This window comes from Myotis myotis, unplaced genomic scaffold (assembly GCF_014108235.1).
Source record: "Myotis myotis isolate mMyoMyo1 unplaced genomic scaffold, mMyoMyo1.p scaffold_m19_p_5, whole genome shotgun sequence".
NCBI classification, from domain to species: domain Eukaryota; kingdom Metazoa; phylum Chordata; class Mammalia; order Chiroptera; family Vespertilionidae; genus Myotis; species Myotis myotis.
Window position 1 is genome coordinate 10,171,437 of NW_023416357.1, and position 16,481 is coordinate 10,187,917.

At 44.2% G+C, this 16,481-nt stretch overlaps 1 protein-coding gene across 4 annotated transcripts in view; it reads left to right on the forward strand.

Moving 5' to 3' along the window:
• Nucleotides 1–16,481, forward strand: part of NNT (nicotinamide nucleotide transhydrogenase) — an 83,902-nt gene that overhangs the window by 19,974 nt on the left and 47,447 nt on the right. For all 4 annotated transcript variants that reach the window (XM_036308562.1, XM_036308558.1, XM_036308561.1 and 1 more), the window contains 5 exons: nt 1,066–1,154; nt 2,393–2,580; nt 13,017–13,150; nt 13,437–13,628; nt 15,105–15,258. In XM_036308562.1, the coding sequence (XP_036164455.1) occupies nt 1,066–1,154; nt 2,393–2,580; nt 13,017–13,150; nt 13,437–13,628; nt 15,105–15,258 (757 nt within the window). The remainder of the gene's footprint in view (nt 1–1,065; nt 1,155–2,392; nt 2,581–13,016; nt 13,151–13,436; nt 13,629–15,104; nt 15,259–16,481) is intronic.

Genomic DNA, 16,481 nt, shown 5'->3' on the forward strand with positions numbered 1-16,481 from the left:
TCTCTCCCTCCCTCCCTCCCTCCCTCCCTCCCTCCCTCCCTCCTTCCTTCCTTCCTTCCTTCCTTCCTTCCTTCCTTCCTTCCATAGCAACAAGGAGTTACCTTCCATTGACTGGGAAGCATAATAGGACTTTCCACACCACAGACAACATTTTCCTTATTTTGTTTCTTAGGAGGCAGGGGAGACTCTAGTTTCTGAGGAATTCTTTGGTTTTCCTTGGCTTGGGTCCTCCCAGGGTTAGGAGATTGATTACATTGCTTTATATTTCAGCTACAGTTCATTCAGATTGGTTCAAAATTAGGTGCTTGATCACCTGCTCTTCCTTTCAGAAGCATTTGAGCTCAAATCGGGGTTGGAGTAAGCGGGCTCCCCGAAGTTGTACCCATCTTTGCAACTTACTTCGATACTTTATGAACATAGTCGGACCTGAGCATTGGCGAGGGGAGGGGGAGCTAGAATGCTGGCTACACTGGGAATGTCAGTGGGAGAAGCTCTGGCACAGAGTGAAGAACCTGTTAACCTTTTGCACACATACTGTGGATCTTGCTGGCTGTAGCTTTGACACTGAGCTGCTGATTGTCGGGCTATTTTCAGTGAAGGGGCTATTTTCAGTGAAGGTCGTTGGCCTTTGCCAGCAGTGTTCCTTTGATAAACTTTACGACAGTGGCTTGGGGCGTGGGGTGGGGGGGCGGCGGAAGGGGAGGAGGATAGAGGGGGCATTGATGATGATGGAAGGAGACTTGACTTGGGGCAATGAACGCACAATACAGTGTGCAGATGACGTCTTACAGAATTAATTTTGCACCTGACACCTGTGTAATGTTAACCTGCGTCACCCAATAAATTCAGTAAAAAGGGAAAAATAAACAAAAAGCGTGACCTTCAGTGAAAGAGTTGTTTATCGCTCAGAACGTTGAGTGAGGGCTGATGGCTGCCACCAGCACCGCCTGGTTTATTATTGAGCTCTGACTGTGTACCAGACACTGAAGGTACTAGCGGTGATTTTTCAGAATCCGTTGATAATGAACTTCATTGAAAACACACCGGTTCTGCCCTCTGTCCTAGATTCTGATAGTTGGTGGTGGCGTTGCTGGGCTTGCCTCTGCAGGTGCAGCCAAGTCCATGGGGGCCATTGTTCGAGGATTCGACACGAGGTGAGTGCTTCACTGGTGACTGCTGTCAAGGTCAAAACCCTTGTTTCAGGTGGATGCTGTGCTGTCCTTAGAGTTTATAAATTTAAGTAGCATGTTGAGAACTGCTCCATAAGCTCTTTAAATATTTCCAGTTTTTCAAAGTGAACTCAAAGTGAAAAAGTATTACTTAGTGGTAGAAAATGTAAGGACCGAGACTCAGTTCAGCAGAAATAATTTAAAAAACAAAATAAAACAAAAGACTTGAAAACTAACACCATACTCAGGTTTTCTAAAAAAATATTTTACTTATTGATCTGGGTGGGGGTGGGGGGAGAGAGAGAGAGAGAGAGAGAGAGAATCATTGATTTGTTGTTCCAGTTATTTATGCATCCATTGGTTGATTCTTGAATGTGCCCTGACCAAGGATTGAACCTGCAACCTTGGTATATTGAGATGATGCTCTAACCAACTGAGCTACCCGGCCGGGGCTGATATTGGACTTTAATGGGTCGGGAAGCGGCCTGGGAACTTGAACTGTTGGCAGGTAGCTGCCGTGGTTGTTGTCACCAGGGCGGTTTGGGATTCACCGTGGGATGGGTGTTGTTGACTTAAACACTGTCTATCACAGAGCTGAGATCTGCTGGCTCCGGTTTTCCAACCAGTGCGCAATGCTTGGTCAGCGTTTCTTTCTTTTTCTTTAAATAACAGAATGTAGTTTTACGTAATTTGAATGTGTTGGCTTTTTACATTTGCCATTTATACCACTTACAAGTTGCTTTTTTTCAAACACAATTTAATGAGGACCATGGACAAAAATCTCTTTGGTAAAACATGCCTAAGTAAAAGAGTCATTTATTTGGGGAAAGTCCCCACAAGTCAGGACATTTACAGATGAAAACCTCCACTTGAGTGATTTGAATGAAGGCGAATCTTAATGTAGGTCAGAACTCCCATCCTCATTGATAATGGAGCCACAGAGACAATCGATTACTGGAGAGGGTAATAGTGACATTCCTTTTGTAATTTGACTAAGGAGTTGGGATTCTCTATAGTTTTTTTACCCCCTCGAAAAAATATTTATCATAAAAGCATTAACTCCCTTTAGAAAAACATTGAAACAGTCCAATCAGAGACATCAAAAGAAATTCTCCACTTTTGAATATATACAATTTTTTCTTTTAAAAAAATGTCTGCGTGCATGATCTTGGTTCTGTATTAAGGGCCTAAAATAACCGCTGCTTTCCCTCAACGCTCTCCAGGGCCGCGGCCTTGGAGCAGTTCAAGTCTCTCGGTGCCGAGCCCTTGGAGGTGGACTTGAAGGAGTCGGGCGAGGGCCAAGGCGGGTACGCAAAGGAGATGTCCAAGGAGTTCATCGAGGCTGAAATGAAGCTGTTCGCCCAGCAGTGCAAGGAGGTGGATATTCTCATCAGCACCGCCCTCATCCCAGGTGTGTCCGGCCCCTGGTCCCGCAGCACTTTCACTAAGACTTCTTCAGACGAGGGTCGATCACTGTTGAACGAGTGAATTTCTTCAAGTAAAGATTGACTTGCTTTCTAGTAAATGAGAAAGCACGTGAGAGGCAGAAAGACAAAATCACCACAGCCCTAAAGAAAAACAGCCGTTAGTAATTTGGTCTGTTTGCTTCCAGTCTTTTTTCTGTGTATTTTTATCTGTGTTTGTAGATCACAGTCTATGTACAAGTTATATTTGCACATAATTTTCTCTGTTTATACCATTGGTAAATTGGTTTTTAATTTATTTCTGTTCTCTTTATTAAGATGCTACCTTTTTATTGTAGGAAATTCAAACGGTACTGAAAATAGGGAGGAAAAAAGTATAGATCGGAAGTTCCACCAGAGATGAGACTGTTACTAATATTTTGATGATCATTTTTTCATATGTGAGAGAGAAAGATGGGAGCTTTGGCTGTGTGTATATTTATGTAACTTCCAGTATATATATTTTACTAAAGGATAGGGCACTTTGTCACTTTTAATTATGTCCTTTGACATGTTTGGTCTTTGTAACCAAATTGCGTGCTCTTTGGATATCAGGAAGTACTATCTAGTCCAGTATTACATCCTCTTCTAAAGAATATTTTTCACTCAATAGATGATGGTGTCAAACTAATAAGCACTTGTTACTCCATAAACACTAACTTGATCTAGCAAGATTTGGGAGTGAAGAAGCTCTCCACCTTTTATATTCTTAGCTCTTCTTTAATATATATATAATATATATATATATATATATATATCTGAATAATATATATATATATATATATAACCATCTGACCATATATATATATATATATATATATATATATATATATATATATATATAATTCTCTCAATGATGAGAGAATAATTAATCCAATGCTTCCTGCAGGCCCTCACTGGGGATTGAGCCCACAACCTGGGCATGTGCCCTTGACCTCCTGGTTCATGGGTTGATGCTCAGCCATTGAGTCATGCCCTCTGGGCAGCTCTTCTTTTCTTATGTTCTTTCCACGTGTTATTGAATAATGAATACCATGATGACTCTAATTTTTTTCTTTTCTGAAATCTCATAGGGTTTATGGTTCCTTGTGTTAGATCCTATTAATGGAACCTCGCTTTCTCTAGGGGACTGGAAAATTAGAAGTTGCTTTGTCCTGAAGTCACGGGAAAGGAGAAGTTCTTTTCTAACACCCTTTCCCCCCAAAATCTGGCTATGATAATCCCAAAGGCAAGAATTTGATCATATCCATGAGCTTGTGGGGCAATACGTGCCTCCCAGCTCTTCTTTCTGTCCTCTGTATGTCCAGCTGAAACCTGATAGGTGGGGTGGTCTCTCCAGACACCCCCAGCCCACCTGAGATGGCAGGATAAGCAGCCGGGCAGGGGGCCCCTATGGGCTCAGCCCCCTGAAGAGTCTGTGTGTGTAGAAATGAGGCCTGGAGGTGGGTGCAGAGCAGGTCAGCCAGGAGCCCAGGTGGTGGTTGTGAAATCGGCCAGGGGGACAGGACTCGTGAACAGGCAGTGCAGGAGAGTGCTCAGGATTCGTCCTTCTGCGGCAGTGGCGCCTGGCTCAGCTGTTGCACAGGTGGCTTGGGGGAGGGGTGGGTGGCTTTGCTGTGCCATCTGACCTTTGAAAGGCAGCTGCTGACTAGATGCGACAAGTGGCCAGCAGAGGGTGCTAAAACATTTGTTCAGGGAGTAAACGAGGCCCTGAAGCTAGATCTAGTCAAGCCAGACCTTACTAAAGAACAGGATAGTTTGGACACAGTGTATAGAATTATTATTGATCATCAAGCTCGAAGTGAGTGCTAGAACTCAAGACTTCTTTTTTAAAAAAATATATTTTTATTGATTTCAGAGAGGAAGGGAGAGGGAGAGAGAGATAGAAACATCAATGAGAGAATCATTGATCAGCTGCCTCCTGCACACCCCTCTCTCCTCCCCTCAACTGGGGATCGAGCCTGCAACCCAGGCATGTGCCCTTGACCGGAATTGAACCTGGAACCTTTCAGTCTGCAGGCTGATACTCTATCCACTGAGCCAAACCGGCTAGGGCAACAAGACTTCTCATATAAAACACATACTGACTTTTAGGGCCTGCCCCCCATCATATCTTATATATTTTTTTATAAGTAGTTTGTAGGAAGTGTACTTTAGTAGAAGGTCAAATTGTATAACATCTTTTTTTTTTTTTAATCCTTACCTGAGGATATGTTTTTATTGATTTTCAGAGGGAGCAGGGGGAGGGAGAGGGAGAGAAACATCGATTTATTGTTCCACTTGTTTATGTGTTCGTTGATTGTCTCTTGTATGTGCTCTGACCGGGGATTGAACCCGCAACCTTGAAGAAGCGGCCGACACCCCCCCTAACCTATGGCGCTACCCCGGTGTAACAAGTCTGGAGGAAGGCTGTTGAAGGAGTTTTATCACTCTGTTCCTCTTCTGAAGCTACGATCGCCTCAGCACATTAAACGTACAGAGAGGCCAGTGCATTGGTCCAGAGCTCACACTCAGAAAGCTGGTCTGAAAAGGACCTTTCTGGTATTTTTTTTTCTTTTGAAAACCAAAAAAAAAAAAAAAGATCTTTTTAACGATCTTTTATCTCCCTCCAGGACTGAAACCGGAAGCATGGATGGGTACTAGAAAAAAAGATAGAAAAGATCGTGTAAAGGCACAAATGCCCTTTGAAAAGCAGTGTCCTTGCATGTACCTCTGCAGGTTTATGTCCTGAGCCTTTGCATGGGTCACCTGGTGGCATGTCCAACTCCTGAAAGATCTTAGAGCAGAAGTTATTCTAAGGCTTTTCTTGAATTGGGTCCAGAGGAGATTAAGTTAAATGTCAGAAGTTCTCCGAGTTGAGATTCCTTAGACCAAGGCCTCGTGGCCGTCCTGGAGGCCTGGGTGGGTGAGAATGCTGAGAGGGACACAGGCGGTCAGGTCGTTTCGGGTTACAACCTAATGGACTCGGGCACTTTTCCTTTCTCCCGGGTGCACATCAGTCAGGGGGCTTGAAAAGACAGTGATCTTGTACTTGTGTGGGGTGTATGTGGGATGAAATATTTCTGGAGCCAGCTAATTATTGTGCGGCCTGGGATTTTGTACCACATACGCGTTCCATCATCTGGACCCCAGGAGTGGGATGGGCAATCGGTTAAAGGCTGGAATTTCACTTGATGTAGGTGATGTCAGGAGAGGGCCTCGCTGGCTGTCCCATGTTGTGGCACTGTGCACACAGGACAGCTCCCAGCCTTCCTGTCCAGCTCTTGGACCTTCGAGACTACTTAGAAAGTAAGGCAACCCCGCTCTGGGCATGCTCAGGCTGTGCTCATAATCTTCCTGCTACACCTTTGGAGACACGAGAGCTTTATTATTATTGTTGTTGTTATTATTATTATTATTAGAGGCCCAGTGCACGAATTCATGCACAGGTCCCTTGGCCTGACCTTGGCGATTGGGGCCAGTTGGGGCCAACTGGCCAAGGGAGGAACTGCAGGAGGTTGGCCAACCAAAGGTGGTTGGCTGTGGAAGCGCACTGACCACCAGGGGGCAGCGGCTCCTGCGTTGAGCGTCTGCCCCCTGGTGGTCTGTGTGTCGTCATAGCGGCTGGTCGAACGGTCATTCGTGCTTAGGCTTTTACATATATAGGTGATGATGATGATGATGATGATGATGATGATTTTTAGCATTCCTAGTGTCCTGGAACCCTGTTAGCGAGACTTTTCAAAGACTTGGACTATTTGACCAGGAAGAGGCTGAATCAGGTTGAAGATCTGATCAGTGAGTTAAGGAGGGGAGAGTGGAAAGGGGTGAGGAGCAAGCGTGGTGCTTTGGCACTGACCATGTGTAGGCAGATGTCACCTGAATTCCAGGGAGAATGGAGTACTGTGGAGCACAGGCCAAGTCTACCTGCCAGAGACACTCTTCCATGTCAAGGTTTCCTGAAGGCTACCTCATTGAAAATCGTAAGCTTTCCCACTGCCCCTTCCCCCCTCAGGTCTGGTCCTTGCTGTGTGATTGAGCCGGAGCTATTGGAAAGCCTGGGGCTTTGTTTAATAATGATAACTGTGTCTTGGAGCACCGGGTTCCCTGCAGCATTCGGCAAAGGCATCTGAAATGACCAGGATTGGGTCACGTCACCCCCACACCCCCAACCCTTGCTACCATGTCTGTTCTGCTGGGTAGGGTATTTATGTAGCTTTTGGGCCTGATTTAGCTTTGGGGCCTCATGTTAAGCTCATGTAGTGCTCTCTGGGTCGGATTTCAGTTACGCTGGCCGCGGTGATCTCCTCAAATAGACCAAGGACTTTCAGGCCTTTGAACATCGTTCCCTCTCTTGGGAATGTGTCCGGCTCTGCCCTGCCCCTCGAAAGCCTACTCGTTAGTTAACACTTCCTTCCTCCATCTGAGATTTGGTTTCTGCCACCTTCCGCTGGGTGGTAAGCCCTCCTTCTCCTTCATTCACAGCCCTGTGCCGGTGCCTTAGATCCCAGTGGTTCTCAACTGCGGTGCGTCCTGTGCGCTCAGCGAGAGTGTTGGCTGTCGCCCATGGTGGCCTGGTGGCATGTGCTTAGTACAGAGCCTGGCACATAGTGGCTCAGCAGATGTTGCCATCCTGATGATCCCGGGTGCCTTCCTTAGGTCTTGGTTGGTACAATCCCGTTATTTTTCCAGGGTTATCCAAGGGAAGATGGAGAATGCTCCGTTGGCTCCATTTTGGGTAGGAACACTGCAGAGGGTAACTGAAGACTGAGGAGCTAGTGTTTTCATTTTTCTCCGATACATACCCAGGAGTGGATTTGCTGAGCTGTAAGGTAGTTCTATTTTTAGCCTTTTTAGGAATCTTCGTAATGTTTTCCACAGAGCCTGTACCAATTTGCAGTCCCGCCAACAGTGCACAAGGGTTCCTGTTTCTCCACATCCTTGCCAACTCTTGTTTGTTGATTTATTGATGACAGCCATTCTGTAGGTGAAGTGGTTTTGATTTGAATTTCCCGTGATGTTGAGCATCTTCTCATGTCTGTTGGCTGTCTGTGTATCTTCTTTTGAGAACTGTCTTTGTGTTCTTTGCCCATTTTTTTAAAATCCTCTCCCATTTTTTTTTTTTTTAATTTGAGAGCGAGAGAGTGAGTGAGAGAGAGAGAGAGACATCGATCAGTTGCCTCCCGTACTCACCCTGACTGGGAATCAAATCCGTAACCTTTCAGAGTAAGGGAGGACACTCCAACCAACAGAACAACCTGGCCAGGGCTCCTTTGCCCATTTTTGATAGGATTGTTTATTTTTTTGCTATTGAGTTGTACGCATTCCTTATATAATTTGGATATTAATTCCTGTTGGCTATGTCACTTGCAAATATCTTCTCCCATCAGGAGGTTGTGTTTTTGTTTTGTTGATGGTTTTACTGTGCACAGCTTTTTGATTTGATGAAGTCCTGTTTGTTTATTTTGCTTTTGTTTCCCCTGCCCGAGGGGACACACCCGAAAGATATTACTGAGACTGATGTCAAATAGTTTATTACCTGTGTTTTCTTCGAGGAGTTTTATATTTGCAGGTCTTACATTTAAGTCTTTAGCCTGTTTTGAGTTTGTTTTTGTGTATGGTGTGGGATAGTGGTTTAGTTTCATGGTTTTTTATGTATCCACTTTTCCCAGCACCACTGTTGAAGAGATTGTTATTTCTCCATTGTATATTTTTGCCTCCTTTGTTATAGATTAATTGACCTTATAAGTTGGGATCTCTATTCTGTTCAGTTGATCTATGCATCTGTTTTTGTGCCAGTACCTCATGTTTTGATTATTATAGCTTTGTGTTATAGTTGGAAATCAGGGAGTGTGATATCTCCAACTCCCCCACTCCCAAGATTTCTTGGACTATTTAGGAGCTCTCTGAGAGAGCTCTCCTGAAAACCAGCATGGGCTCTCTAGTGATGCGGCCATGTCGTTTACGTGGAGTAGAAATATAGCACAAAAGAAGAACTTTCCACATTGATTTCTCAAACTTGTTCTTTCAGACAAGAGAAGGGTTACAGCGATGCACTCTCCATTTTTGAAATTCCATGAAGATAATTTTGTTTTGATGACTGAGCAAAGTTTTCCCTTAAAGCAGGGGTGGGGAACCTTCTTTCTGACAATGGCCATTTGGAGATTTATAACATCCTTTGTGGGCCATACAGAATTACCAACTTAACAGTTAGCTTGCTCTATTTGGTCAAACATTCAATTCATTCACCCTTAATGCCTTGGCAGGGCCAGACCCAATGATTTCCAGGGCCCTATATGGCCCTCAGGCTGGACGTTCCCCACCCCCGCTCTAAAGTAAAGGTTTATTTTTCAGATGACTCTGTTCTTTCTTCTGCAAGCATTAAGATCTTCCAGGACAAAACTATATAGAGCAGTGATTTCCAGCTTAGTTGAATTATTTAACTTAAAAAAATGATGAGAGAGAGAGAGAGAGAGAGAGAGAGAGAGAGAGAGAGAGACAGACATTGATTTGTTGTTGCACTTATTTAATGTGCCCTGACTGGGAATTGAACATACAACCTTGGTATCCTGATGACACTTTAACCAACTGAGCTACACCACCTGGGCCTAACTTTTTTTTTTTTACTGAGTAATCAGATTCATTTACCATCCTCCTCTTCCTTAAATATATTATTGTATAGAATAGTTGTGTAGAATTTGATAATATTACATTTACAAAGTTTCCTTGGTTTTGAGAATTGTGAAGGGCAGAGAGAAATACTTACATGTTGCAACATCGTTACCAAGGGTTGGTAATCACTGGCTGTCTACGCACCTCTTGGTAGATTTCAACACCCACAGGGCGACTTGTCATCGAGAGGAGGGTGCCAGAATGGGCTGTTTTCTGTTTCCATTCATCAGTCTTGTCTTCTTAGAGTGTGTTTGAGCACATTTAGTGAGAGACTGGGCTAAATTTAACAAATGTTCTGTTAGGAAAATGTGCGCTACAGAACTGTATTCTGGTTTAGTCTGTTATTTGTCCAAAAGTATGTTGCAACATTGGGAAGCCCTGTGCTCCCTGCGGGCAGTCCCCGGGTGGAAAAGGGTGGGGAGGCGGAGGCTGTCTTAGGTGAAGCAGCCCCTGCTAGAGCTAACAATGAGAACTTCCCACCCTGGGCATTTCTGCATCTCCTGCATCCGCCTTGCCCCATCCTTTCTTGTGCTTAGTAGCAGTTAGCGTGGTCTAGCTGCATAACGACTTAACCCCAAAGTGTGTAATGGCTCAGACATTCTAGAAGTGTGCTTCTTGCTGAGTTCACAGTGGTGGATGGTTGACACATCGGTGGGGAGCTCTCCTTCATGTGGTCCCCTGGGGGATTCAGGCGTGACAATGTGGCCATCACCGTCATGAAGCTGTGCAGGTCACTCTGGGCGCTGTCTCTGTTCCAGCCAGCCGAGGAAAGGGACGCAGAGGAGTGTGTGTGGGAGGCCTAGCCGTGGCGTGCTGGGGGCTAAATCCAACAGGTCACAAATGCAAGAAGTTCATCAAAAGATTGGTGAACCTTGAGGCTTCAGCAGGGCTGAAGATACATATTCTTGCCTGCTGTCAGACAGCTGAGGGCATTTCCCCACACCTGAAAATCTACATGTTATTACCTGCTGCTGGCCAAACAGATGAACAACCTGATACTTTACTGCTTACCAAACTTTACCTTTGATATGTGTATTTGCTTTGCTTTAGGGCAAAAATGCGTGAATAAAAAGCCCTGGGTCCGGAGATTCAGAGAGAGCTTAGTTCCTAAAAGCTGAACTCCACCTGGCTCTCCCATGTATTCCAAATTTATATTTCATATCTAGTTTATTTAATTTATGTCGCAGCCCCTTCTCCAGATTCCTGAACCCTTCTAGGTGCAGGATATCACCCTGGCAGTGGTGCACACCGGTCCTGCTCACATTTCTTTTGCTAAGAGTTAGTCATGTGGCCAAATCTAACTGTGAGGGAAGCTGGGGATTGTCGCCTAGCTGTGTGCTCGGTAAGAAGAGAACACTTTATTAGCCTTCCAGGGCTACTAGAACAAAATCCAACTCTACTTAAATTAACACACACACACAAAAAATTTAAAAACAAAACCATGAATTTTCCAGGGGCACAGTTCAGCCCATAAGAACTGTGAATTTGCTGAGCAGCTGACAGCCTTTTTCCTCCTCCCCACTCTGTCATTTTATCTGGTCGCATTTCATTTGTTCACTGGGGGTCAGATCCTGACTCAGACAGATGAGTAGATTGAGATTCCCGGTACCACCGCTTAACAGCGGATGTGCCTCTCAGATTCCTCATCTCTGAAAGCGGGTAAAAATGTCTACCTTGCAGAGTTACTTGAGGACTAGATGTAGGAAACACCCCTGTAGGGTCTGGCCTGTAGACTATTAGCCCAGTTCCCTTCTCTTCCATTGGTGACCCCTGGTCTTGCGAACCGTACTCGGGACTGAAATGCTCAGCGACGTCTGCAGTAGGAAGCCAGATGTTCTCAAGGACTGTGTGGAATGTCGAAGGTGGTCTCTGAGGGTGTCAGGCTCTGGACGTACTCGTGAGGGTGAGGGGCCAGCACCCATGGAAGGTGATCTGGCGTGGGTCTCCCTGAGGAGAAACACGGCTGACCTGTGTTTTACCTGAATTTTATGAAGATAACCATTTCATTGAGGCTCTTTCTTTAAAAAAAATGTTTTTATTGATTTCAGAGAGGAAGGGAGAGGGAGAGAGAGACAGAAACATCAGTGATGAGAGAGAATCATCGATTGGCTGCCTCCTTCATGCCCCGTATTGGGGATCCTGCCCACAACCCAGGCCTGGGTTCGATTGCCCTGACTGGGAATTAAACTATGACCTCCTGGTCATAGGTTGACACTCAACCACTGAGCCACGCCGGCTGAACCACTGAGGCTCTTTTATGAATTAGCCTTGTTCTGAGCTAAGTTGAATGGCTTGAGAAATAAACAGTATTATTTCTGTTTTTAAAGATAACCTTTAAATCATTTTGTATTAACTGGTAAAATCAGAATGTGTAATAAATACTCACTGATTAATGTTTTAGGGATTTTGGTAGCTAATGTACATCTAACATGTATTGGAAGGCACACATGTTATAATTTATATGAGAATATTATATATTTTCTTATTTATGCTATCATTCAAGTGTGAGATTGTTTTGTGAGAATTTCCATAGCTTATAGAGTTGTGGTAAAATTTTGACTTTTAGCTACATGGAAATTTGCTGCTATGAGAGGTAAATTATTAACATAATCCTTAAAATTTTTTAAATAAGTATGTTCTTTAATTATTAGGTAAAAGATTGTTTTTAGATTTCTTCTTTAAATAGCTCATTAGGGATTTCTCCAATCTGCTAAAATATGCTGTTGACCAATGTGTTTCGTAGGCATTAGTACATTGAGGAATATCTCAAGGCCTTTGGTTTGTGAAAACCAAGCTTTTGTTGGCCTGGCTTTTTCTGTGGTTCCTTAGACAAGTAATTAATTATACAGAGAACATTTTCCTCTGCTTCCAGGGGTGGAGCTCACATAGAAAGTACTTTGCTTGAGTCACCATTTGCCCACCAGATAAATTTGTGGGTCTTTTGGGGTTTAACCACCTGTTTTTAGGCAACATGTAAGTATAAATGTATTTGTATAATAAAGGTCATTTGATTTTTTTTTTTTTTTTTTTTTTGGTTTCCCATGAAAAAAAAAGTACTCTGCTTGACTTTAGCTTGGGTCAGGATCTCTGCATTTCTGGACACAGCCCTCTTAGCCTCCGCGGTCTTTTTCTACTGAGATGGAGAGGTTGTGTTGGTGCACCACAGGGCTGCCTAAATCAGCTTCATGCATCCATGGCACTTTCTTGATCCCCTCAGAGTTATCCTGTTTTAAATTAAGATAGATTAATAGAACATGCAGGAATACCTGGTGATGTTTGCTAAAATGATTAGGAAGCTTCTGTTTTGTAACTCATATATTACTATCGAATATTTCCTTGACATTTGTGACTTTCATGAATTGTCCATTTTGGGAGCACAGAGTTTCCTTAATAGCTTATTATTATGCTGCTTTTTTTTTTTTTTTTTTTTAAACCAAACCAAGCAAAATGTTTCTCTCTCATGAGTGGTCCTGGAGGTAAACCCTTTGGGAAGAGCAGTGCTGGGATTTCAATGCTGAGCGATCGGCTCCATCCCCGCCCTGGCTTTGCAGCTCACGTCCTATGCTTCCTTAAGATTGACCACTCTCACCTGTGGCATGGACTTTAGGGGTCTCTTGCAGGAGTTTAAATTTCAGATGCTGAGTTCCTGAGTGCCCAGAGACGACTGTAATACTCAGAATATAGTTTTAAAAAAGTATGATGTAATTTGTACTGTTTTCTTTGGTTTTATTAGGTAAAAAAGCTCCGGTTTTATTTAGTAGAGAAATGATCGAGTCAATGAAGGAAGGTTCAGTTGTTGTGGATTTAGCTGCAGAGGCTGGTGGAAACTTTGAAACCACGAAGCCAGGAGAACTGTATGTTCATAAGGTATCGCTCAAAGCTTCCTCTTCTATGAACCAATTCCCACATCTCCAGGGACTTGTGTGAGTGTTTATTCCGTTATGTATTTAGAAAAACCAAAGCCTGAACATTTTAAAAATAAAAAGTAGGCACGTTTAAAGGTCCTTTTGAAATGTATATTTGTTTGTGAGGATGTGTACGTATTTATAAAGATACAGAATTTCGAAATGTATACTTGTTATGACTGTGAATTGTCCTGGAAAGAATGGGAGCATACGAATAGGCCTTTCTGACTGCATTTTTGTTCATTCAGGGAGTTACTCATATAGGCTACACAGACCTCCCCAGTCGAATGGCCACGCAGGCCAGCACCCTGTATTCCAACAACATCACCAAGCTCCTGAAGGCCATCAGCCCTGACAAAGATAACTTTTACTTTGAAGTGAAAGATGACTTTGACTTTGGTACAATGGGCCACGTCATTAGAGGAACTGTTGTGATGAAGGTGGGTACAGAGATCTGTTCTTTCCTGAGTTTTCATTGCAAACTTGGTTTAGGGTGTCTGTCCATGGAAGAATCCTAGTTTGGAATTGAGGCCTATTCTAATAAAGTAGTGATGTGTTGCTTTTTTGCCAATAAAATTGTTTAAAAATGCAGAATGACTTAAATATTGCACAGACTTATATACACACATGACAGACCTAAAATATGCATAGCTTTTGAAAAACGGAAACAAGCAAAACAAAAAAAATCAGAATTGAATAAAGTGAAAATGAAATGTTTCTCAAACCTACCTGCTTTTAAGGATTTGATCTGTATTCTTTCATGTGTGTTCTATGCACATACAAATTATGTATCTATGCATGTATGTGTAGCACAAACATAAACATGCATTATATATTTATATAAATAGAGGCCTGGTGCATGAATTTGTGCACAGGTGAGGTCCCTCGGCCTGGCTGGTGATTGGGGCCATTGGGGTTGTCTTGCCCAGTCCTGATTGGGGCGATTGGGGCCGGTTGGTGAAGGGGAGGTACCGCAGGAGGTTGGCTGGCCGGGGCCACAGGAGGTTGGCTGTGGGAGTGAATTGACCACCTTGGGGCAGCTCTTGTGTTGAGCGTCTGTGTGCATCATAGCGATCGGTTGACTGGTTGTTCTGTTGACCAATCATAACGGTCACTTAGGCTTTTATATATCTTACAAGAGGCCCGTTGCAAGAAGATTCCTGCAAGAATAGGGCTTCCTGAGGCTGGAGCGAAGCAGAGAAGGGAGCGGAACCCGCTGCGGCTGGGTTTCCCCTCCCGCTCCCAGCCGCTCCTGCTGGGTTTGCCCTCCCGCCTCCCACCTCCGCAGCCTTGGCTCCGTTCCTGTCTCCGCTGCCTCTACCTTGCTCCCTTCTGTAGCGCTTCGCTTCCACGTTGTCTTCAGTCTTCGCTCCCAGCTGGTATATGCAAATTAACTGCCATCTTGGTTGGAGTAATTTGCATATAGTGACTCTGATTGGCTGGTGGGCGTGGCTTAAGGCATAGCGAAGGTATGGTCAATTTGCATGTTTATATTTTATTAGTGTAGATAGAATGATCTTATAAATTACTAGCATATGAATTTATTTATTTTTACTTATTTATTTTGTTGTTAATCCTCACCTGAGGATATTTTTTAATTGATTTTTATAGAGAGAGTGGAAGGGGGTGAAGAGAGAGAGAGAGGAACATTGATGTGAGAGAGACACAGCGATTGGTTGCCTCCTGCATACACCTGGACAGGGCCTGATCAAACCTGCAACCCAGATACATGCCCTTTCCCGGAAATGAAACCCGCAACCATTTGGTGACGCTCGAAGCATTGAGCACACCGGCCAGGACTGTACAAATTTATTTAAAATTATTTAAAAAAAAACACAGTTTTTTTCCCCCCCCTTCAACATATTTTTAAAACACTGGATTGACATAAGAAATGCTTTTTTGCTAATTCCTGTTAGGATGGCGAAGTGATTTTCCCCGCTCCCACACCGAAAAACATTCCTCAAGGCGCCCCAGAGAAGCCGAAGACAGTGGCTGAGCTGGAAGCTGAAAAAGCAGCGACAGTCACGCCCTTCAGGAAAACGATGACCACGGCTTCGGCGTACACCGCAGGTGAGGTCCTCCCACTCACCAGCATGTAGTCTTGTGCCCCGACCCGCGGGACAACAACGTGGGAACGAAGAGACACCCTAGGAGAATGAAACAAGCAAGGGACACGAAAGAATGGAGGCAAGACAAGTTCTGATCAAGCCTCAAACTTTATTCTCACAGCGGCAGGATATATACTGTTTTAGGGAAGGGGGGTGGGTAAAGGGGTCTATGGGCAGTAACCTATTACTAGTGATTTAGGATGGCTGTGCTTATTAGCAGAGATGTGTGATTTAGCAGGCTCTGGATGGCTGTGTGCTTATCAGTGGAGATATGTGATTTAGCGGCTGTGTGAGGGTAGTTTATCTTTAACTGCTGGCCAATTTGCAAGACACAGGTGGTTTCTGGTAATTAGGAGTTTCTGGAGGAACCAGAAACTTATAGTTCTTAAGATGGCTTTGTCTAAGCCAATATCTCTAATGGCTCCCAACAATTCCTCCCTTTTTCTTTATTAAGGGTGGGCTTTAACCGACTGGGGGAGTAGGGACCTGGTTCCTCCCGTGGGATGGTGGGATCCCACCGTCAGTGGCTCTTGGTATCTTTTGGGGAGGAGAGGCAGAGCCGATAGTTATGTATGGATACCAACCTCTATGCAAACCAGGTGTGCTCACAGGGAAATCCAGAGGAGGTCGAAAAATTTTTTGTGACCTTCCCTTGCAGTGCTTTGCCATGCACCCAGGTCGGTGCCCATGCCTTTCTCCTTCTATGGGGAGTAGGCAAGCATCCCTCTGGCGTCATGCTGTCCCCGCAGGGAGGGAGTTTTGGCATTCATTATAATCACATTCACGGTCTAACATGGCTAGACGATGGTAGTGTACCTGAATGGGTTTGGCCAGGACGCTATCAACCTGCTGTTTTACAAGTCTGTTAATTTTCTAAAAGCCCAGGGGCCGAAAGCTAGGATTAGGAGAAGGCTTATAAGGGGGCCGAGAACAGGGAGCAGGTAGGGCAGGAGTCCGTTCAGTCCGCTCCAAAGGGGGTTCTCGAATAATTCTTTCAGTCTCTTCACTAGATCTTCTTGTAACTTCTTTATCTTGTCTCGGACGATCCCGGATTTGTTGGCATAGAAGCAGCAGCGTTCCTGTAGGGCCAAGCATATTCCTCCCTGTTCTGCTGTGAGCAAATCTAACCCTCTTCTATTTTGTAGTACTACTTCAGCTAAGGAATCTATCTGATCTTGGAGATCA